The sequence below is a fragment of the Podarcis gaigeae genome, assembly GCF_964106915.1.
Source record: "Podarcis gaigeae genome assembly, chromosome: 12".
Classification (NCBI taxonomy): Eukaryota; Metazoa; Chordata; class Lepidosauria; order Squamata; family Lacertidae; genus Podarcis; species Podarcis gaigeae.
This window is the reverse complement of record NC_139688.1, coordinates 36,947,381-36,971,892: the sequence shown is the minus strand read 5'-3', so window position 1 is coordinate 36,971,892 and position 24,512 is coordinate 36,947,381. Positions and strand designations below refer to the sequence as shown.

Genomic DNA, 24,512 nt, shown 5'->3' with positions numbered 1-24,512 from the left:
TCAATTATGCCTGCAAATTGTATTGGATACATTTACCTGATGCTTATTGTTCCTTTGTAGTTTAGTTTTCTATTACATAGATACCAACTGAACGCTTTGCTTTATTGATTTCCTTCCCCCTCCCAGGTATGCTAGTAGACACAAGGCACCTGTCAGGGGGACAATTATTATTATTATTATTATTATTATTATTATTATTGGGTGAGAAGCTCAAGAGTGACTTCTCTGACCGAACGAAGGCACAACATTCATTGTTTCAAATGTGGTTCCCTTTGACAAGCTGTAGAGTGTTGGGCGTAGGGCTAGGCCTATGAATGTGTGTGTGTATATGTGTGTGTGTATATACATGTAACACGAGTTTTGTTTTTGTTTTTTAAAGAGGAAATATGGACATATTAAAGTGAACTGCGTTGCATCCTTCATCACATGAACTCTTTGTTTGGCTCTTATAACACTTATTTTTTGTTATAGGAAAAGCTCATTTCTTTTTGTTGCATGAAAGAGTGCATTGGTATGTTTGGTTTAGTTTTAAGTATGCTGTATATTTTGTCTAAATCTTTTGAGGAGGAAGCAGCCCACTTAACGGTGGCTTTTTAAATGGACAGACTTAGCAGATATAGACATCTGGTGCTTTTTAATGCCTTTCCACAAATCTTGGAGGCTTTGAGTACTTGTTAAAAAATATATTCCTCATGCTACTTTCCTCACAACATTGAGAAATGTAACCAGGGATGCGTCTGCCCCTCCATAAAACATATAATAAAATTCTGTGCCGAATCCAAACTCTCCAGTATGTATACAACTTCCAAATGAGGACCGTGAGAAGAGCTTGGCTGGATCAGGCCAAAGGCCCATCTAGTCAAGCATCCTGCTTCCCACGGTGGATAAATGGATCCCTCTGGGAAGACCACAAGCAGGGCATGAAATCAAGAGTTCTCTGCCACTGTTGGTTCCCATCAATGAGAGGGAGGGAAGGGAAAACTAGTTCCATATGACCATTTGCGTTATCACATGGAAATGAAAAAGAAATAAACTTTGCTGATAGTTGGGAGTCCACAGTCTAGGCTCGGGTTAACCTCCAGCCATTATCTTCAACTCCTAGGGTAGGAGTGGCCTTTTCCATTGCTAATCTTGTAGTTGGGTACCTTGTGCTTCCCATATCTCAGACTTGCGCTTTCACGCTGGGCTCCGCCTCCCACGAAAGATGCTGCCAGAATCTCATCCATCTGGGAGAGATGCATAAGAAGCGCCATGATGGGGGAAGGCACAGAAAAGTGGGGTAGTGGACGAGGTTTCTGGTAGGGAAGAACAGCAGAAGAAATGAGGAAGCGAACAGGCTGAAATGGAAGGAGGAGGAGGAGGAGTTTGGATTTGATATCCCACTTTATCACTACCCTAAGGGGTCTCAAAGGGGCTAACATTCTCCTTTCCCTTCTTCCCCCACAACAAACACTCTGTGAGGTGAGTGGGGCTGAGAGACTTCAGAGAAGTGTGACTAGCCCAAGGTCACCCAGCAGCTGCATGTGGAGGAGCGGGGACGCGAACCCAGTTCACCAGATTACAAGACTACCGCTCTTAACCACTACACCACACTGGACTCTCGCCTCTTTCTTTGTGGATGGTTCTACTACCAATGTACTGGAGGAACAGGAGAGCAGCACTCTGAACCAAATCTCTCATGTCAGCTGCAGGAGCTGGAGGGGAGAGCTGGATTCTGAGCCCAGTTGCTGTTCCTCCAAGAATTCTGAGCCCAGTTGCTGTTCCTCCTTAAAAACAAGATTAAAATACAACATTAAAATATTAAAATGCAGCCTCATCACAGGAGGAGAAAGGAAAAAGAAAGAGGGGGAGGGAATCAAATCGGCTCCAAGCCAAAGGTCAGTCAGAACACCTCTGTCTTACAGGCCCTGTGTAAAGAAATCAGATCCTGCAGGGCCCTGGTCTCATGAGACAGAGCATTCCACCAGACCGGAGCCAGTGTTGAAAAGGCCCTGGCTCTGGTTGAAGCTAATCTAATTTCCTTAGGGCCCGGGACCACTAGGGTGTTGCTATTTATGGACCTTGAGGTCCCCCGTGGGGCATACTGGGAGAGGCGGTCCCGTAGGTACGAATAATTGCCTATGGGGTTGGGGATTTGTGGATCCCTGCTGGTGGACCTTAAAATTAGAAAGAAATTGCCATGTGATCTGGCCTTTGCTTGGCTTGCTTCCCATTTACGACAGAGAGGTTTCTGTGATTCCACACTGGCTGTGGTCTGTGTTCACAACTCTGTGACAAAATGAGGTTGAGCAAACCTCTGTTACTTTATCTTTCCTGTTTTCATCATTCCTTAATGATTCAAATTCACAGAGTATTATAATGTATGTAAGAAACACTTTGAAACTTCAGTTTAGAGATTTTGGATTAACGAGACTGCATTTTTCAAACACATGGGGATATTCTGTTCTTTCTGTAAGCTGTAAATGTTGCTTTCATCAGCGTTCCAGGGCCTGAAAGATACTCAGAAGGCGCACTCATGCGTTAGCCAGAAATAGTTGCAATTATTTTGATTCTGTACATTGTGGAGGATTCAGCTAAGACACATCCAGATTACAAAGAAGCCCTGGGAGTTGTAGCTTTTGGAGAAGCACAAGGTGAGCTAGACAAATAGCAGTTGTGCAGGATTTAAATTGCTGTGGAATTTGGACACTAATTATTATTTTGTGCTCTGCCCTTCCTAAAAAAAAAAAAAATGCTTTAGGAGGTGAATATTTGACGGAGGGCATTTTACATTTATTTTACAACATCTGAAGAGAAGTTTTTTAATCCCTTGTGTAACCTCTCTGCTCCTAATAGTAATGGTTATTGTTGCAAAGCAACACTGTGAAGCGAATGTTCAAGTAGCCATGGATTTGACAAGCGGCAGAGGCTAAAGGGCCCATTCAGATGACCAAGCGGGTGTTATGTGAGTGCATGTGTTGAGTGGATCTATGCTGAGTTTGGCATGTGGCATTTACCCTACCGCAAGGCTGCTGAAAAGTGGACTGAGTGATGGCATGATAGATATAGGTTGAACTGGCAGGTGGATGGGTGATGAAGCGTTCATGTCACAAGTATGTCATGCCACACATGGCCCAAGATTTGCTGCCGCAGCAAACGAATGTTTACTACAGGGAAACCTGACTTCATTGTGCAACCAATGGCATGTCAGCGTTGCGTGGCTGTTATGCTGGAATGGTCAGAGAAAGCACTAAATCAAATGTTACGTTTAAGCACATACTGCTGTGTAGCTAATAAAACATGGTCCTCCTCCCCCCCCCCCCCCCGCCCCCAGTTAATAAATGAATTATTGCATTGGGTCTCTGCTGGAAGGGATATTATGGTAGTTAATGGAATCTGTAGCTAGATAGTGCTGACAAGCCGTTCCTCATTCAAACACTTCATGTTGGATCCAGAGTAAAGTTGAGTTTATTTTTGCATTTATATCTCCTTTCCTGCAAGGAGCTCAAGGTGGCGTACAGAGCTATCGCCCTCCTCCCCATTTTATCTTTACAACCCTGTGAGGTAGAGAAAGTAACTGGCCCCAGGTTACCCAGTGAGTTCCATGGCTGAGTGGGGATTTCAACTTAAATTAATGGAATGTTAGCCATGATTCGAACACCACATTTTATGATTTTAAGCTCAGCTAACTTTACTTTGGATCCAACTCTTCTTTCTCATTCTTTACCATAGGATAAGGTTTCCAGACGTTCCTGTTTCCCGGGGACAGCCCCCAGATTTACAAATCAGTCCCCTTACGAAATCCTATCATTCCGACTGAAGTTGAAAAGTGTCCCCGGATTCATTGGAAAAAATCTGGTAACCTTACCATAGGAGCCAAATCCTATTGCCCCCTCCAATAAAACATTTGAGCCCCCCCCCCAAGTTGTTGGGCATTGTCATTCAAATGGTGTATGTGTACCACATCTTGTGATTAATTTTGTGGGGTGAGGCTTATCTGGTCCCCCTCCCCCATTTTTATTCAATTTGGCACCCCTGTTCTTTACTGTAACTTTGATCTCAACCATGCTTCTGAGGTAACTGAATCGAGGGGAAAGCTTACTGTTGGATCCGGGTTGTTTTTTTAAAAAAATTCAGCTCGTGATGAATATGTGTATAATTAAACTGAAAGGAGCCTGTTTTAACTCCTGATAAATATTTTGGTTTGTGCAGGAGAACTTGAAGATGGGGAAGAGCGTGAAGGCCCTTGCCCTGTGCCTCCTGACAATATCTCTGTAGCATCTGACCGCTGTGATAAAGAGGATGAAAGCCCCTCTGATGGTAAGTGGTTCTCTTTGTCTCAAGGTACCATAATCACAATGATTTGGGAGTTTTGTTGGCCGCCAGTGTCTCTGAGCTGGTGCAATTCTTGGGAAACAGATGAGCAGCGAACCATGTGGGTCCTGTTCCTTACCTTCACAAGACCCTTAAGGAACTGAAGAGCTCTCTCTAGTGGCTAAAAATAAGATACAGTGGGATTTTTAAAAAATGCACACTTGCTTGTTTGTTTCAGTAACCAAAACAGATCTCTTAGTTTTTCCTCCCTGCCCTCCCACAAATGAATCAGCAACTCATACACTCAGATTTCTTTTATTTAGGACAAATCTCTTCTTAATTCAGCATCAGATTCTTCCTTAATTTTATTGTACTTGTTTTATTTAGTGTATAAATAATGAAAGAGAATTCATTTGATGGATTTTTGTTTTTTGCATGTGGCACACATGAAACCAAGCGAGTTCATAAAATATTAAATTAATTGTTCTTATGGTGTGTCCTCCTGTTAATGTACTGACGTTTCTCGATCAAACAATTTTTGGTGCTTACATTTGAACAGTACTCCCCCCCCAGTCCAAGTTTATTATATATCAAATTTTAATCATTCTTAACATTTTTGAAGATAAGAACAAGTGAATGTTCTATGGGGATCATTGCATCACTGTTTGCAGCTATCTCTTTCTGCTAGTTGACAGTGTTGATAGATCACAATTTGCATGCACATAACAGTGTATACTAATTAGTTGTTCCGAATTTTAGACTTGGAAGCGAGCAACTTTTTCTTCCTTTCTGTCATATGATGATCAAACTGTGTGGCTCCAACTCAATTGCTGTTTGAAAATAATGCTTCCCTGCAACATGCTACTCCACATTTTATGTTTTTCAGATTATTCCCTTTGGAAACATATATTGCTTTTATGAGGTATAAAATTATATCTATTGCAGAACAGGGATAAGTCAAATATGTGCATAAGTGATGAACATTCTAACAACTGATTCAGAAAACAGGATCTTTACATTTATAGAACTCTGCAATTGGAGTTCTCTTCTGCGGAATTCAACTTGCGCTACAGTAAAGGAAAAACGAGCAATAAAATAACCTTTAGCTTTTGACTACCCCTTTTATATTTGTTGGCAAAACAGATTCTACGCAATTTTTAGATGAATCTCTCCCCCCTCTCCCCCTGGCGTTAAACGGCGCAAAGACAGAAGTGGTTTATATTGTAACAAAATATGCAGCTGTGTTTTCTGCCTATGGCTTACTGCACACTGGGCATAATGAAGGGGTTGCGAGAAATGTTTTCTCCTTGCTTGTTTAAGAATGGACAACCGTTTTTGTTTGCCAAACCGAATTTGACGGTGCTGATGCTCGAGTATTAAGTACCACCGATATTAATGTGCGGGTCATCTGTTTGAGAAGCTTCCAACTTTGTTGCTGATTTTATTTATTTATTTTTGATTTTTTTTATGCCGCCTTTCAGTTAAAAAATAAAAATTCAGGGTGATGTACGTCACCATCCAAAGGTGAATCAGACATTAAAAACATTATCGGTTATTAAATGAAAAGTAAAGACGCAACACCCCCTTTGCTCCTTCCTTTCCCAGTCTGGGCAACCGGTTGTGGAGTGGCTATTTTAGTATTGGTTTCTGCTCAGGTTGGTGGGGTTTTTTGGGAGGGGGGGTTGGAGAGAAACTAAGTGTAAGCGCTGATCAGTTTGTAATGCTAAGGCAGCTGCTCCATGGTTTGTTTCACAGCTGGGGGAGGATGTGTAGCAGGTGCATTTGAGCAGTGTACACTAGCATGCTGCTCATTCAAGTTAAACCATAATTTTAGACTATAGTTTGCTGTGATATACAAACTAAGCAATTATGAATTTTGCTGTTTGTCTCTCGGTTAAATATCAGATTTATCCTTCTCAGGTGCGAATTGTGTTCGCTTTGCTCTATGTCAGACATTTTGATATCCGCTCTGTAAATTAAAATAAGCAAATCTGTGTTAATCTCTATGTAGCCAGCAGATCGCGAAGGCTTCTGTGTACAGAGAAAGGAGTTACATTTAAGGTCAACTTCCACCAAATTGAGCCCATTGTTTCTCTTCAGACTTGTTTCAGTTGTTTGTGCTTTTCTTGGCATTCAGTGTTTTTAAATGCACAAACTTTGTTTCAGTATCTCCATGCACACCTAAAATATTAAGATTCAGAAATGGGTGTTAATATTGCCAGAACACTTATTGAGAAGAATGAAATCGCTATATGTCCCAGTAAACTGTTTTTCTCCATTTAAATGGAAACCACAACACTCAGTAATTATTGCACACCTAAAGAATTAAAGCACCATTTTCAAGTTTTTAAAAATAAATAAATCAACTTTTGATTTGACTTTGGGGTTTTGTCGAAAGATAAGTGAGAATGTGTAGCAAAAATCTGCTTGCAGGACTGTAGGTACATTGTCGTATGGGAAAAAATCCTGCCTTTTTGTCTGACCTTTGACTAACAGTGTGCATTAATTAGAAAGAAGGTAATTAGTTTTAACAGTAACTACAGTATAACTAAGTTAGCCCAGGTCATCAAAAGGCCTTTTTGTCAAATCTGATGAAGTTGTTTTGTCCTTTCGGTCGTCGCCAAGTGTTCGGCATGAACTCGGGATCCAAACGTTGATCAATTATATAAGCTATAAACATGTGTTTGTTTTATTATGTCGATAAATTTCTGTACGGCTTGAAAATATCAACCCTCTGCCCCCTCCATATCTCTATATGTATTTAAAGTCTGCCTCCTCAAGCCCACCCCCACTTTGTTTTCTAACAAATATCCCCCACCCCACCGTTTCCTTGGTTCAAAAGTTCATCCCATTCCCCAATGGCCACCTAATTTTCCAGTTATTCCCTCCAGCCATATGTGTTTGGGTTTCTTTTATGGTTTATTAGGTACTGTAGTAAAGTGGCATAAGTTATATCTTCTAATGAAATTCAAGCGCACTTCAGTGATGCTCTGTCTTGATTGCCGGCAGCAATTAAATTGCACGGGAGGAGAAGCGTGCAGAGTCCCAGACACCTTAGAGAAAGAGTTTCAGCAAGATGAGGGGAAGGTGGAAAGAATTGCCAGGGAACAGGCCTCAGAAGAAAGCAAGATGCAGAATTCTCGCCAGACACCCTGTTCCTGGCCAGCTTTTATTTTATTGGCTCGCAGCCTGATTGATAGCCAAATCATAACTTGCTATATGCTAACAGGCAGAGTTCACTGGTAGGTTATTGTGAACTGATAAAGGGTTAGATGGAGTTTTGATTTTCACACTGGAGCCGGCTGCACCAGATTAATGGAATTTCAATGAGAGGCTGGAGTAGTTGCCGCTTTGTCAGAAAAACGGATGGAGATTCTATAGTCATGCCTGCTCATTAATACCAGTTGTCTGAAAGGTGTGGTACTTCTCTATACAAAAGACTCCAGATAATTGATTTTTGAATAGGATTTTTTTAAAAAAAACTTATTGACGACCGGGTTTCTTGCAAAACAAACGACAGGATCTTGTATAGTACAACAGTGTTGCGCGTTCGTTGTTTTTCTTAATACGTCTGTGGTGAGGAATAGACCTTGACTTGATGGTGCTATAACCATTCCTTTGATATACTTGGAAATCAGAAAAGCTAAGGGGTGTGGTTTTATTTGCAATACATTGTTAGCATTGCTGTTTTCTTGAAAAGAGACGTGCTATTTCCCCTCTTCTCCCCCCCCCCCCCAAATATTGAAATGCAAACACATCTACAGATTTATAACCGGCAGGATCATTTTATCTTTAAGCAGAGAAAAGCCGCAGCAGTTTTACACGGCAAACTTTTCTCTTACATGCAAGCTGGTCTAAGCTCAACTCAGTCATATGTGTGCCGATGACTGCACAGAGAAATGCATGCATACATTACAGTTACACCTATGTATGGGGCATCGAGTGGCATACAAATTTAATAAATAATAACAATAACTAGTAGTAGGTTTCATGATTGTAGCACCCTTTCCTTCCTGCTTCCGCACTTGCAGGAATTGATGCTGAGTATAGCAATCTCCTTTATACAGTGGTACCTCAGGTTAAGTACTTAATTCGTTCCGGAGGTCCATTCTTAACCTGAAACTGTTCTTAACCTGAAGCACCACTTTAGCTAATGGGGCCTCCTGCTACTGCCGCGCCGCCGGAGCCCGATTTCTGTTCTTATCCTGAAGCAAAGTTCTTAACCTGAAGCACTATTTCTGGGTTAGCAGAGTGTGTAACCTGAGGCGTATGCAACCCGAGGTACCACTGTATTGACTTTCTCCCCCGCACCTTGACTTAATCTGAGATGAACCCCAGCTCCTCTAGAGCAGGCTTCCTCAACCTTCGGCCCTTCAGATTTTTGGACTACAATTCCCATCATCCCTGACCACTGGCCCTGTTAGCTAGGGATCATGGGAGTTGTAGGCGAAAACATCTGGAGGGCCGGAGGTTGGGGATGCCTGCTGTAGAGGATGTGGGACAAGCAGAAAGTGTCCTTTTTCTTACCATGTGCAGAGGCTTATAATATGAGGGAAGAGGGGCAGTGACTCAGAGTTCTCCTAGGGTGCCAACTACCCTTACTTGCACTGAGCTAATGGACAGCCACAGGTTCTCAGTCCTGTAGGAGTTGTGATCATAATAAAGCACAATTCAGGTTTAGGGCTGTGTTCTACAGCACTGTTGAGGAAGGTGTACTGGGTTGATTCCTAGTTCACTATTTTCTTTGTGGAACTTTTGACCCCTATTAGATTGTAACTTGTTTTCACGAACACTTTTTTGCCATCCTTTTTTCTTGCCATCAAGGATCTATACTGGCTTGCAGCCACCTTGCATTTATGACTTCTCCAGAGTTTTCCTTCTGCCTTGTATCGCCAAGCTTCTAAGGGTAAAAACATGTTCCGTACCCTTTTGGCCATTGCTGGCCAAATCCTCCTTCTCATAGTCTGCTAAATTTTAAACTTCAGTTGTTTGAGACATCTTTCATTGCTTCTGAACCCTTTGTTTGTATTTCACTTTGATGCATCACACTGCACCGCTTCTCGGTTTCCTTTGCAGCCCCAGCAAGGCCATCATGTTTCATTGCAAATAGTTGGCTATGGGCTTTATAGCAGCATGCGAATGGTAGAACCTGTGACCAGCCTTGTCTGACATACCAAAATATGTCTTAAAGCAAGTGATGTTTCAGGGAAGCAGTGGTATTACCGTTGCTTGGCTTTTTGCTTTTTGCAAGAAGTTGGGAAAGAGACTGAGAAACAACACTGGGTATCATGTCTTGTTTCTTGGAAAAGTAATGGAGAAAGGGTGTCACACTTGTCTAGTGTTCCCTTTTCTGCTTCAGATAGTATTTCAGCCTTAATTGTGTAGGTTGCTTGTGGGCATCCCATTGACATCTGACTGGCCATTGTGATAACAGAATGCTGGATCAGATGGTCCTATGGCCTCATCCAGCCAGGCTGCTTTTATATTCTTATGAGAAGTTTAGGTGGTTTAAGCTGTGCAAAGAAATAGCTTTCTGCATGCTGGGTCACTGTGCGTGGGGAACGTTTTCCAGCTTGAGGGCCTCATTCCATTACAGCTAAACTTCCAGGAGTCACGTATCAGTAGCATATGAGACCAAAGCTAAAAGTGCAAATTCACTTGCTTTCATGGTCATCTGTTCATACACAGAGATTGCTGACATATCCCTTTCTCTGCCATAGGAATTGGGATTTTTAAAAGCCTCCTATTGGAGTGGAGGAGAATCTTCTTTGAGATTTTAGCGTTGGAGGAGGGTTAAACTCTGATCTCGATCGTTCCCCCATATGGCAATTATGCTTGAACAAGGTTCCCATTGGCCCCAGTAGGATATGAACCCCCCTCCCCAATTGTCTTGCGAGGGATGGGAATAGGGGAGGCTACAGGCCTTGTCTCCAAAGCCATAATGCAGAAGCTCTTGCCCTTAAACTTCCTTCCTTGCTTTTGAGTTTTCTCAGTGATTTCTTGCCAAATGAGTAGAGCACAAAATGCAGCTTCACGGTGCACATATTTCCAATGCCTGTAGGAAGCTTTTCATGGCAGTGCTTAGAAATACATTTAACTAATCCCAATAATTGCCAGCTACCAAATTAGGAGATGCTGCATTGTCAATCACAAAAAAACATTATATCTCATTCTATTCCATTTCCATTGGCAGTTAACTTGTCATCAGAATGGATGAGATCCTGATCACCTAACCAGGTGCTTAATAGTTAGGAGAAAGAAGTTTCTAAAGTAATCTTGGGGGGGGCGGAAGGCTGCAGAGAGTTGGTGATAATTGATTTACTCTATCACATCTAACTATTCATTGTTTTCATTACTACTTCCCTTGGGCAGTGATCACAGGATCAGGCTGCCAGTCTGTGGGCATCATTTTTCCAGTAATGCCATCTGGCTCATTGGCACTTGAAGTTGTGATGGCTCCTTTGCTGTTGCAATGGACTTTGTCAAATGGCTAGGCAGTTGATTAGAGTTCTTCTGCTAGTGGCTGCTAATTTTCCTGTACTATTGATTTTAATTGGTAATGGAAACTATGCTTGATCATTCTGGAGAATACTTTTTATAGTCTATGTGTTCATTTTGCATTGGTAGACAGTGATGCTCCAGATACTGAAAATTTCTGTAATGGATGAGGGACATAACACTTAACTGCAGTCAGCGTTAATCCTGATTTGTTAAGTTTCCTAAACATACAGTGAAACTGTGGTGTAATTCTGCCTGAGCTGAGCATTGCTTTTAGAGGGCATGTACAGGAAGACATTAATGGGGCCTCCTGGTCACATTTCAAGCAAAGAAGTGGTGAAGTGGGAAAACTGCCTCCGCTACGCTGCAGCAATGCACATACATAAGAAACAAAACGTAAGACACAGAAAGGCTACAAGATCGCAAAAGCAGCACAGAACAATACCTTTTAGAAAAGGTATTTTAAAGCAGCCGAAAAACAGTAAGATAGGGAGAATTTGGGAGCAACACAAAGCTGCCCTCTTTCTGGTAGTAGCTGTCTCCTACAGAAATTGGGGTACTTGCAGAAGATTGTCTATTGAAGAGCTCAGTGTAGTCTACACATGGTGCCCCAAATTTACCTGTGTGCATGTGCTCAAAAAGCAGGTAGCCAGTACCTCTAGAGCAGGCATAGGCAAACTCCGGCCCTCCAGATGTTTGGGATTACAATACCCACCATCCCTAGCTAACAGGAGCAGTGGCCAGGGATGATGGGAATTGTAGTCCCAAACATCTGGAGGGCCGGAGTTTGCCTATGCCTGCTCTAGATCCTGGCAACCTATGAAGGATTTCTGGCCCCTTGAGAAATAGACCGGCTCCCAAGAATGCAGAGGTTAGCCATCTGTGCCTTAGCTGGTGCATCCTCCCATTAATATATATGCATTAGATAATTTTCAAGAATTGGAATTATAAAGCGCAATACAGCTTGCATGTACTATAAAAGTATAGTCTCTCTCTTCATTCAAATTCTTCATTGTTATTTCCTCTTTTAAAATTATGCCAGTATTGGGTCTGTGTGTGTGTGTGTGTGTGTGTGAATCCCGATATCTGTTTTATCAAAGCACTTAATGAAAGGGTAGATTTCATTATAGGCTACACTTAACGCTCTTCCCTAAACCATAAGCAACAGCTTTCATTCAGATATATTTCGTCACTGCGTGTATTTCCTCGCTACAGTCGGTGAAGCACTCTGATTATGTGCAATATTTAATGGTAATTCTGCAGAGAGACACTGCTGAAAATTCATACTTGAGAATTACACCCAAGACTTGGAAGAAGGGTTTTGCCTTCACTTTCTAGCTTGCCAAAGCTTAAAATGGACGTGAACGGTAAGTGAATTAAACTCGCATTCAGTAGCAGGGATGCAAAATTCATTATGAAGAAGGGATCCCATAGAAAACCGCTAACCTGTCCTCGGATATTTTATCCTAATAATTCTAGGTGCGTTCAGCCTAATGACGGTACTGGGATCCAAACCTTCTCATGCATCAATGGAAAGCAGCCCTGTGTGGACCCAGCTTATGTGTGGAAGGGTTGCTGATTCTCAATATGGTCCCATATGGCCACACCGGAGCAGCTTTTGGTGGGGCTGCAGCAGGAAAAGGGAGCACATAGATGCAACATTGTGCAAGGCTATTTGGATCCCAGCCCATGTGTTCAATTTGTGTGTGTTAAAGTTTAGGCTGTTCAGCAAAAAAAAAAAAAAACGTTCCTCTGTGGAAGGTTTATAATCAGCAAGTCGTGATTGGTTATACATCCTTTCTGAAATTGCATCATATCTTTTCAGCTGTAACTAAAACGTGCAGCTTAAATGTTTCCTCTAATCAATTGTATAGGATGCTGCCAGACCATTAAGATTTATGCCACCGTCCATTAAAAAAAGAAAAGAAAAAAGGAAAATCCACGGAAATGGTTTGTTTCACTCAAACGCGGAGATAGGAAATTCTGCCGCATTTTTCTTTAGAATCACGGGGAGCTCGGTGACCTTTTGTGGCAAATTATGTAGAAAGAAAATATTTATATTCATTTAAAATAACCTCCGTGAAGAAATAGTCTCATTACCCTGTTTGATCAATTTCTCGTAGCCTGAGCTGTAGCATGCTGCTGTTGCCATTGGGTGATGGAATACACTGAGAAGTGGCTAATGGTGATGATGCTCATCAGGACAGAGTTCAGCCAGCGGTCAGCAACAAATAATTCAAGACTGTTTCTAAGTTTGTGGCTGGTGGAATTTGCTTTTCGCCCCAAGCCAGCAGCAGTGCTGAGCTGGGCTATTTGATTACAAGGGGCATATTTGCCTCTTAGCAACTGCACATTTGCACAACCGACAGAACTATACTGTCTCCAATGGGTCTTTCCCCCTCCCACCCGCCCAAACCCCCTTTTTTGTGATGGTGGAATAATGCTTTATTGTTTCCTGACAGGCAAACGATGCCTTAGTTGTTCCATAAGAGTCTACAACCAATTTTGTATTTGTCCTTTGTAGATTTCTAGTGGTTGCATTGTTGCTGAAAAAAAATGGTTGGGGTGAAGATGTTTGCAGACAGAGCGTTGAGGCCGTATGTTTCTAGCTGCCGAGTTTATAACGCGCTATGTTTTACCGGCAAAGTCAAAATGATGCGTTCTCATCACAGTTTGAAACAGCTTTTCTCAGATATTAACCTTTCCCACTCAGAATAAGGCTTTTAATACCCATGTGTGTTATCTCGCGGAGCACTTCAGTTCTCTTTGACCATAATAATACTGCGTCTATGTGTTTGGTTATTATGGTAATATGTAAAGAATTTACAATTTCCACAGGAAATGGAGCCTCTGGGAAAAAAACGTGTCAGGAGATGAAAAGTATTTATAACCCAAATAGTTAAGGCGCAACTGAGTGAAGAGGGTTTGGGAAAGATGCTTTGAGTTTTATGACCTCAAGAAGCCAGACCAGGAAATCGCACACTGGTTTTTTATAGCTTTATGGCTTTCTTCACTCCTCAGCTGTGTTCTGACTTTCCGTGTATTCATAGTTAAATCTTTTGGAAGAATTTTCTTTTCGGCCACTGTGATTTTTCTTAATAATTCTATTATATCAGAACAAGGAGCGCGTTGTCACATGGGGTGTATATTCATATTGTTGTCATATTTAAAACAGGATTGGTAAGGGAGAGATTATTACTTTTACTATAGGACTTGAATCTTTGATTTTAGATTTTAGTATTGAAAATTTAGGAATCTATAGAACACCTCCCAGTGTATTTTTTAAAAATGTTTAAGATTTCCGAAGTTAAAATAGTAAAGTAATTCTGTACATTACTATGGCTCTGCAATATCTGACAGGAGTTTTGCGCTACATGAAACCATTGTAAATATTATTAATTTGTTTATTGCTTCTCTGTCCTCTGAAGAGAACATAACAAACATCTGAAATCAGAAATCTTACCAGCAGCTCGCAGGGCAGATTACAATTTAAAATTCCATATTAAAAACAGTGAAAACAAATTGCAGCCTCAGGAATAAAGACAGGATTAAATATATAAGACTCCACTTAAAATACTAATTTATTGGAATTGTTGTCAGAGTACATCACTAATACAGACGTCTTGATTTGGATAAAGAGGACTGGTGTATTTCCAAACCCCTTTGTAGGGTAACACAAACCCACATACACACGGTATGGAGCTGATATAGTCTGCAATGCACGTATCTGGGAGTAAAATCCTATTGAACTCAACTGAGCAGGATTATGCAGCTAGTCAGTTTTCTTTTTGCACGGTAGAAAGTTAGGCGCATCTCACTAGCTTTACATGTATTTCTGACATATATTTTAGCATTGATGTGAATTATTTCAGCTTTACTAATTTTACTAAAAAGAAAATGAGAACTGTCATGCTTCTCACTATATAGAAGGGTCTGGAAACTTCTGTTTCAGTGTATCTGAAGAAGTGTGCATGCACACGAAAGCTCATACCAAGAACTGACTTAGTTGGTCTTTAAGGTGCTACTGGAAGGATTTTTTTTTGTTTTGTCATGCTAGACTTTGAATACCGGTAAGAGATGCATAGATCGTAGCATTTTAATGGCGTGTAAAATTATTTGCTAGTCAACAATGTGAAAGGTTTTTCCCCCCATCTTTGTTTATAGTTATTACAATGCAGTATTAAAACTGAAGTGCTATTACTGTAAGCTGAAGTGAAAATTAGCTGGTTGATTTTTTTCCTGCCTCTTTGAAAGGCGCTTACATAGCATAATTCAGAGAAGCTTCCCCCGCCTCCCTGCTTCTCTGATTCACAAAAGAACTTTTCCTTTGAGGGGTTCCCACATATGCACTTGGGCACCAATTAAGTTTTGCTTTGTGGAATGTGGGTAGTTGTATGTGTTTTAGTGAGTTATTTCTTCAGAGTATTTTAATGCAACACAGTTAACACGATACTAATATTTTGAAGTGCTTCCTAGGATATAATCTGTGATCTAGATATATTATCATTGTGCTAACATCAAACGCAGCTGCCTCTTGGGTAGAACTTAGGAAGCTGTCGCAGTGGTACTCTGAACCCACGAGAACATTTTAAAGCCAGGAAATGAGGAATAGCCTATCTAATTAAAGTGACAAAGGGGTTTTTTTGGCTAGGAAGATGTAATTAACCAACTTGGTGTTTGGCCAAAATGCTGAGGTTAAATCCCCCAGTCTTGCTAATTAGACTTTTCAGTTTCATTAACAATCAGTAAAACTTGATTTTCTGAACAGCACTCTGTTCCATCTTGGAAATTCCTTTTGTATTGTTTTCAGGCTGCATAAGATAACCCACCTTGTCTTTTGCGAGCAAAAATAACTGAAGATTTCTGATTTCAGATGTTTGTTATGTTCTCTTCAGAGGACAGTTTCCCTGAATGAACAAGGATGATACGTTGGCAGAACTGCATTAATGCACCATCTTTTGCATTATGAACCACATGTGGGAGGAAAAGGGGTCTGTGTACAGTTTCTGGGACCTCAAACATCCTTCCTAGCACTGAATCGGGAACCACTTCTTGTCAGTTTTGACAATGCTGGCTATCTGTGCCAGGGGAGCAAATCCTGGGCCTTTCTTCAGACATTTGAACAGTGTTGCTGTGAGAGAGGTGGCTGTCTGGGTAGGCATGCACAAACGTGTATACAGGTGTGTTCATGAGGCCTCATGTCGTTTCCAGACCTTCAAAGGCAGAGCTTTCTAACGCATATTTCATTCCATTTACTATGACAGCTTTAGTGAGATTAGCTCACCTTCCTCCTGCGTCCCCAAATGCCGTCTGAAACAGAATAGCCACTGGGTTTATCCGGAGATGAGCAGAGAAGCTACTGGGTGACAGGGAGAGCAAAATGGAGGAAAGGATGGCTCCTCTGGGGGAGGCAGTCTAACCTTGCCTGGAGATATAAAACGGAAACAGCATGGTGAACTCCTAGTAAGTTCAGTGGCTGTTGGAGACACGTGTGTGTGTATGTGTGTGTGTGTGTGTGTGTATAAGGCATGCCCCTCTTTTGACCCACCCCCCTAGGGAAAAGTAATAAGAGAAAGTCTCTTGAGGAGCAGAATTGCTTTTTGACAGCATTTGACCAGTCCTATCGCTCTGCCGTTTGGAAAATCCATTTTCTAAAATGGCAAGCTGGACCGTACTGCAGGCACCACCCCTCCTGCCGATTGGTGGGCATGTCACTAGTTTATATAACACACAACAGAATTTTACAATTATGCTTACAAGTTAGTACTGGTTTTTTTATCTTATTTTTTAATTTTCAAGACTTTAATATGAAGTTAAAATAGCAACCCATGAAAACCCTTGAGTTGGGTGTTGAATTTCACCAAAGTAAGAAAAGGATATAAATGTCATAATAAATAATAAAATTCCACTTGGCTGGGACAAGTTATTGTTCCTTATGCAAAAATTCATTGTTCAACCCATCTAGGTAGGTGGACTGGTACGCCTATTGTAAACCTTTGCAATGCTCTTATATATTCTTTTGTGGTTATTTTTATGTCAGGAATCACTTTTCTGCTCTGTTCTGCTGACTTCCATTAATGCCATCTGGTTTTTATTTGCATACCGGTCTCCTTCGAGGAAAGGCATTTGGACCTTTTCTAGTTCGTATTTTTAAAAAAGTAAAATAAGGGAAAGCATAGTCAAAATTATATGAAACGAGTGCTGTGAAGAAAATGTTTGGTAAGAAATTGGAGTCTCTCACACAATGCTAGAATTCAGCACCATTTAATGAAGTCAGTTGGCAGAAGGTTTAGGACTGAGAAAAAGGAAGCACTTGTCACACAACACATAATTGACTTATGGCATTCATTACCACAATATGTGGTGATGGCCACTGGCTTAGATGACATCAAAAAGGGTTAGATACGTTCATGGAGGGTGGGTCTATCAACAGCTATTAGCTATGATAACTAAATGAAGACTCCATAAACAGAGGCACCATATTTCTGAATGCCAGATGCTGTGGACAAACAGGGAACCGCTATCATACAATCATGTTGTTAGTTCCCAGAGGCCTCTGGCTGGCTGTTGAAGACAGGATGATGTACTAGGTCAGCCTTGCTAACCTGGTGCCCTGCAGATGTCCGGGGCTGATGGGAGCTGCATTCCAAAACATCTGGATGGTGTGAGGTTGGAGAAGGCAGATTTGGGTGGATCTTGGTGTCTCCTTCAGCAAAATCACATTATGTTCTTATGCGAATGGTGTTCGATCACGTTCATTGTAAGGAGCTCCCTGCTGTATTTTTGTAATTGTCATTAACCTTGAGGTTTTCATTTATTTTGTAACTTGTGATCCCTTTAAGCAATTCTGTACATTTTGATGGCAACCACCAAAGACTCTGAAGCTACTGAATGTGCTACGAGGATGTGGCACTAGCTGTACCAGGAGCATCCAAGAGCCCCAAATGGTAATGGGATTGCTTATAGACCGAGGAGCAAACTGTGCCATGTTTGAAAGTATTGCAACTCAGAAAAGTAGCAGTTTACATTACTGAATGCCCTCTGATGCCATGCTATGCCTTGTCCATTTCAGAGGGTGGGACTGGCTTGCCTTTAAGCAGCCGTGGCCACATCTTCAGGTGGTTATTCATTTGTTTATTTGACTTATAGCCTACCTTTCCTTCAAGGAGCTCAAGGTGGCATACATGCTTTGCATCCCTCCTATTTTATTCTCTCAACAAATCCTATAAGGTAGGCCTACGATAAGAGCCAGTGGCTGGCCCAAGGTCACTCAGTGAGCTTCATATCTGAGTGGGGATTTGAACCCTTATCTTCCAGGTCCTAGTCCAGCACTCTTAAACCGCTATACCGCAATGGCTCCTTGCCTTCTGTGTGTAAGTACAGTGGTACCTCGCAAGACGAAATTAATTCGTTCTGCGAGTTTTTTCGTCTTGCGAATTTTTCGTCTTGCGAAGCACGGATTCCCATAGGAATCCAAAAGGAAACAAACTTGCAAGACGTTTTCGTCTTGCGAAGCAAGCCCATGGGGAAATTCGTCTTGCAAAGCAACTCAAAAAACGAAAAACTCTTTCGTCTTGCGAGTTTTTCGTCTTACGAGGCATTTGTCTTGCGAGGTACCACTGTATATGCACTTCCGATTTTTCTGTTTTACCTGGTGTTCTATAAACAACAACAACAGATTTGGCACATCCCAATAGTAATTGCATGACACCTGAAACTGCATCATCTGTGGTGTTTTAAATAAGAGTTCTTGCATCCTAAGCAAACCTATTTTTTTAATCACTGCAAAGTGAAAACGCCAAGCGTTAATCAAGTTGAATTGAGACCAGACTGGAGTCACGATGCAGTTGGAGGTATTGGTGAATTGTGTGTGTGTGTGGTGGGGGAGAAACACATTTTAATTTCAGCCTGCCTCAGAATCAGCAACTTTCATGTTTTTACATGAGCAGGCAGATGCTGGCAATGATGTAGCGCGGCACATACTAGCAGCAGGGCTCTCCCACTGCTGACAGGAGAAAACACCTCATCTTCTCTTTCATCTTAATCTGGACTTCTGCTTAATAGCTGCTCTGTTGTATTCGCAATGCTGTGGGTGATGCGATGTGCTCATGAAATTGCTACGTATGCTTGTTTTTCCTCAGCAGTTACAAGAAAGTGTAACAGTATGGTGTTTGCAGGTAGGGGGAAAGAAAGCAAGTAAACCTTAATGGACGGTGGAGCTCTTTATGCATTTCAGAGCAGGGCTGTTGTGCTCTGAAGCAAGGAACAACATTTGGGAACAGGGCACATGGGGCTTAGGTTTTCCACTGCACTGCGGTCAGATGCTAAACACCCTATGATGATGCGTCTGTTTGGATTCCCGGATAATCAGAAGAACAGACGCAACAGAAATGCTTTGAAGAAGCATACGATTGTCACTGTCCTCAGACCCTCCAAGTGTCCTTATTTTTCCAGGACAGTCCTGGATTTACAGAAGCAGTCCCGTTTTCTGATTCGATCCCAGAATGTCCTGCTTTTCCTTAGGGCATCCCTGTTTACACTGGAGAAATGTTGGAGGCTTTGGAGTTATTCGACCCCTGAGCCGCCTGAAGGCAGTCCTGTACAGTGGAACCTCGGAAGCTGAACACCTGTAAACTCAAACATTTCGGCTCCCGAATAATTGAAAACCAGAAGCAATTGTTCCGGTTTTCGAATGATTTTTGGAAGCTGAATGTCCGGTGTGGCTTCTGATTGGCTGCGGGACGCTTCTGCAGCCAATCAGAAGCCGCACCTTAGAAGTTCAGCATTTTGGAAGTCGAATAGACTTCTGGAACAGATTCTGTTCCAATTCCAAGGTATGTCTATATAGGGAAGGTTTTTTAAATGTTTAATGTTTTATTCTGTTTTTATATCTATTAGAAGCTGCCCACAGTGACTGGGGCGACCCAGTCAGATTGAATATTATTACTATTTTCATCAGAGAAATGTTGGAGGGTATGTATCCTATGGTAAATGCCTGGCACAGGACTGGCAGTCTCTTCCTTTTAGAAACTCTAAACTAATATAGAGTAGAAACAGGAAATTTGGTCTTGAAGCCAGAAGTAATAGGAGTGATTTGGGCGCACTCTAGAGGCAGGAGGAAAGACTGAGCCAACTTTGTATCTGAAGAAGTGTGCATGCACACGAAAGCTCATACCAAGAACTAACTTAGTTGGTCTTTAAGGTGCTACTGGAAGCAATTTTTTTTGTTCCAACTTGATACTGTTATTATTCCACAGTGGCATAATTGCCATTAGGATGAAATTGATTCCTTTTTGAGGGAAGAAAAAAAAATTGTGGGAGAAACTTCTTTAAAACCCGCCACACATTTATCTTGTGAGATTATACTTTCATTCTGGTGATGAATGTTTGAATGGGAGAATTTGATGGAAACCTTTCAGTATTAAATTCTGAAATATGGAAAAATCCTACCAAACACTTCCAGATTGCCTTCTGTCTGTCTGCCTCGCAAAAGACCCTCAGTTAAATGGACCATCCTTAAATGGTGTCATTAGCTCAAATTGAAAAGACAGAGCCCGAAGCGAAATAATTTAATTGTTTTAAAAGCACTTCCTACTTTGGGTGCGAAGATCTCAAAGCACTTTTTGTCGCCAGGTAATTTATCTAAAAAAAATTCTTCTTCGAATTCTCTGTCAGATTGCCGAAAAGTAATTTTCAGCTTTCATTAAAGTTTGAGGTTCTGAAATCTTTTCTCGATACCTACAAATTGTTGGGGAAAGTTTCCTCTCGCCCCCTGCTTCCCATACTAAGTTTCCTCATGCTCCTGGTACTGGCTGCCTTAGAAGAGATGCTTTAAATGTCAAGGATTGCGGGTAAAATTCATGCCTGAAATGAACGTACTTATAGAGCACATGCTGTACATTCCAGGGGTCTAAGGTTTAACCTCTGGCCTCTCCAGTTAAAAGCATCAGGAAGCAGTAAATGGGAAAGGTCATTGCTCAATAACCTGGAGACTGGGACCATATAGCACCAGTCCTGAAAGACCTACATTGGCTCCCAGTACATTCCTAAGCACAATTCAAAGTGTTGATGCTGACCTTTAAAGCCCTAAACAGCCTCAGCCTGGTATACCTGAAGGAGCGTCTCCACCCCCATCGTTCAGTCCAAACACCGAGGTCCAGCTCCAAGGTCCTTCTGGTGGTTCCCTCGTTGCTAGAACTGAGGTTATAGGGAACCAGGCAGAGGGCCTTCTTGGCAGTAGCGCCCGCCCTGTGGAACGCCCTCCCATCAGATGTCAAGGAAATAAACATCTGAAGGCAGCCCTGTTTAGGGAAGCTTTTAGCGTTTGATATTTTATCACTTTTTTATTCTTTTGGTAGCCACCCAGAGTGGCTGGGGAAACCCAGCCAGATGGGTGTGGGTATAAATTATAAATATTATTATTATTATTATTATTATTATTATTATTATTATTATTATCATCATCTGACCCCTTATTATTATCTGATCCCTTATTATTATCTGACCCCTTCTTCCCTGGCAGGGAATAGAACACCATTTTGGGATCTGCCATAGGTGCCAAAATGTCTTGGGTCAGCTCTTCCTGGAGAGTCCTTGCCAGTAGGTTTAGGCCCAGGGAGTCACCAGCTTTTTTCAACCAAGGGGCACATTTTGAATTTCGAGAGAGTGATGGGGGGTGCAAGTCACAAAATGGCTGCCTTGCGGGGCATGGCATAACACAATTGAGAGTGCGGTCATGATGAAGTTTTTTCCATAATTGTATTTTCATACCAGAAATGGCTTAACCTGTTGAATTGTTGCCTAGAAAGGAAGACAGAAGCAGCAAAAGTGCATTAAAGGGGAGGGGGACTACACTACACAACACACTAATAAATTCATTGCAGCTCTGATTGACAGTGGAACCGTCTCCCTTGGGAGCTTGTGGACTCTACTTCCTTGGAGGTTTTTAAGCAGAGGTTGGATGGCCATCTGCCATGGATGCTTTAGTTGAGATTCTTGCACTGCAGGGGTTTGGATTAGATAACCCTCGGGGTCCCTTCCAACTCTACAGGTCTATGATTTCAGTGCACTGTGGGCCACAACTGGGTCAGAGGCCAGTGGTTCTCCACATTTTGGGCTTTGGGTTCATGAATGGCAGTATGTATATGTGCTACTCCCTTTCTTGTAACTTCCAGTCTACCTTTACCCATGATATACCTGGTTTATTTCTCTCTGAGCCCCTTCTAATGTCAACAAGGGGAAAATAAAGTGCTGCCACTTTCTACACTGCAGGGTTTGAGAAGGGACAGTGCTGTGGCTCCTCATTGCACCATCATACCTCCCCCTCCACCAACAATGGCGTCAGTCTGTTAAAAATCCTTGTCTGCAGTGCCAAAATCTGTGTTTGAATGTGGTTATTCCATAACATTGTGGGCTGCTTTCACCCCAGCTCAATACATTGGTTTTGAGCAGAAGAAAAGCTCAACCCTTACTGTCAGTGCAGTTACAGTTCTGTACAGTTGTACCTTGGTTTTCAAACCGAATGCGTTCTGGAAGTCTATCTGACTTCCGAAATGTGCAGAAACCAAGGCGCGGCTTCTGATTGCGCAGGCACGCTGGAAACGATAGCGGAGGCCACATCAGACGTTTGGCTTCCAAGAAAACATTCAAAAACTGGAACACTCACTTCCGGGTTTCAATTGTTTGGGAGCTGCAACCTACGAGTACCAAGGCGGCGTTTGACAACTAAAGTATGAGTGTATTGCCTTTATTAGCATTCTTTGGCTAATCAATTCTCATCCCATACAATATTTTTGGGGTTTCTCTTTTACTGCAAGCTGCTTGTAGAGAGACAATATTGGTTTAGAATAGAGCAAGCATTATTGACCATGGTATGCAAGCACATCTCATTTTCTTGGCCAGGCAAGTTTTTGAAAAACAAATTATGTGTGTTCTATTTTGACCAGAGATGATAGTGGGGCCATAACAGTAAGTTACCACAAGCAATGACACATCTATGGTAATGCCTTCAACTCTCTCCAGAATGCTGTTTGCCTCCACCTGTTGTTTGCTTCCAAAACAGCCTCTTCATTGATTACCGTGGCTCTTAAGGTATCCATAACCGGTGTCCTGAATATTGGTTCACAAGGAGCTGCACGTTGTGATTCATTCAAAACTGAATTGATTCGTTTGCATAACTCAACTTTTTGCTAGTTGTCAAGCATCACGTAACAGGAAATGAATAAGAACCATGGGTTTCAAATTGTTGGGTTGTCACAATTTCCTTTATGTCTTCTAAAATGGAACTAGTGGTTGCTCCATATAAACCCAAGTGCATTCAAAGGGAGATGTTATGAAAAGAATCCAGTATTTTTAACTCTGTAAATGTTGGGCCTGGTAGCTGCCTTATACCGAATCAAACCATTGAGTCCATTTGGCTTGGTATCATCCAGACTGATTGACAGTAGCTCTCCAGGGTTTCAGTCAGGGTTCTCTACCATTCCTTTTTTGGATATAACAGGGATTGGACCTGATGCTCTACCACTGAGCTACAGCCCTTCCCCAGATCTGCAGCAAGTGATAACCAGCATTGCGGAGTCATTTAGTCTTTAGTGCTGGTGCTGATGCCTTGAGTTGGTTCTGGCAGACAGATTCTGGCCTGAATCGATGCATTCGTTGTAATCTTCATTTCTTTGGCTTTCAGATTTTAAAAAACGTAGTCAACTCCTAGGGGCAGTGGGGGCTTTGGCCCCCACAATAAAATATCTGAAGGGGCTGGGCCCCCACAAAGATGATGGGAATTTCCATTCAAATAGTGTATGTGCACTGTGTCATGCGATCAGTTAGGTGGGGTAGGGCTTACCTGGGCCCCCATGATATTTAATTCAAGTTGGCACCTCTGACTTCTGCACTTGGCATTCATGCCCCTTGAGAATAGAAGTCCCAATGAGTAGATTTTTAAAGCTGATCCTATTATTTCCCCCCGTCCCCACCTCCCCTGCATTATTTAGTTCTCCCAATAAACTGAACCATCCCAAGATCGGTTGGAAAGGTATCCAATTTTCTCCTCGTCACTGGTTCACTGCTGGGTCAGCAAACTCTTCCGAGGAGAGAATGAAATGCCAGGGGGTGGTCCAGAGCAGGTAATAGTCAGCTCTGTGTATCCAGGTGAGAAGGTTCATAGCTTCCAGACCTAAGCAATTATGGGGTAAGAATCCTCAGATAATTCAGCCAATAAAGGTGTTTAATGATAGTATGAACAGTTAGAGGTGGTGATTAATTAGCCTGGGCATTTTGGGCTGGCTAGTGTGCACACTGTACTACATACTGGCCATCAGCTGGTAGGCATGCAGTCTTGTAAAGGGCTTTCTGCTTTGACATTGGTCATATATCACTGCAGCTGTGCCCTTTGATTACTGGGAGGGCTTGTGGAGTGATTAATAGCCAGGATCAATGTTTCTGCCCAGCACATGACATTTGGTCACAGAGCAACCATATACTTATTCCCCCTTGGCACAACGCTTAGGAGAAATGAAGGATGAGACCTGCCAATTTATAGCTGAGGAGCTTCCAGTTTATAAAATGAGTCAACTTTGACTGTACAAGATTATTCCCCATTGAAATAATTAGTGCAGCATTAAACACAATTAGAGCCCAAACTATGGGAGCATGCTTGCTGAATCCAAGCCAGTTGACAGATGGTTAAAGCCTGATACTTGGCTGCCTGCAAGGTCCAAAGAGTT

General features: G+C 42.0%; 1 protein-coding gene across 2 annotated transcripts in view; it reads left to right on the top strand.

Moving 5' to 3' along the window:
* The window catches only part of SKAP2 (src kinase associated phosphoprotein 2), a 101,303-nt gene that overhangs the window by 14,453 nt on the left and 62,338 nt on the right, over nucleotides 1-24,512 (top strand). For both annotated transcript variants that reach the window (XM_083706043.1, XM_083706042.1), the window contains exon 4: nucleotides 4,192-4,299. In XM_083706043.1, coding sequence (XP_083562169.1) covers nucleotides 4,192-4,299 — 108 coding nt within the window. The remainder of the gene's footprint in view (nucleotides 1-4,191; nucleotides 4,300-24,512) is intronic.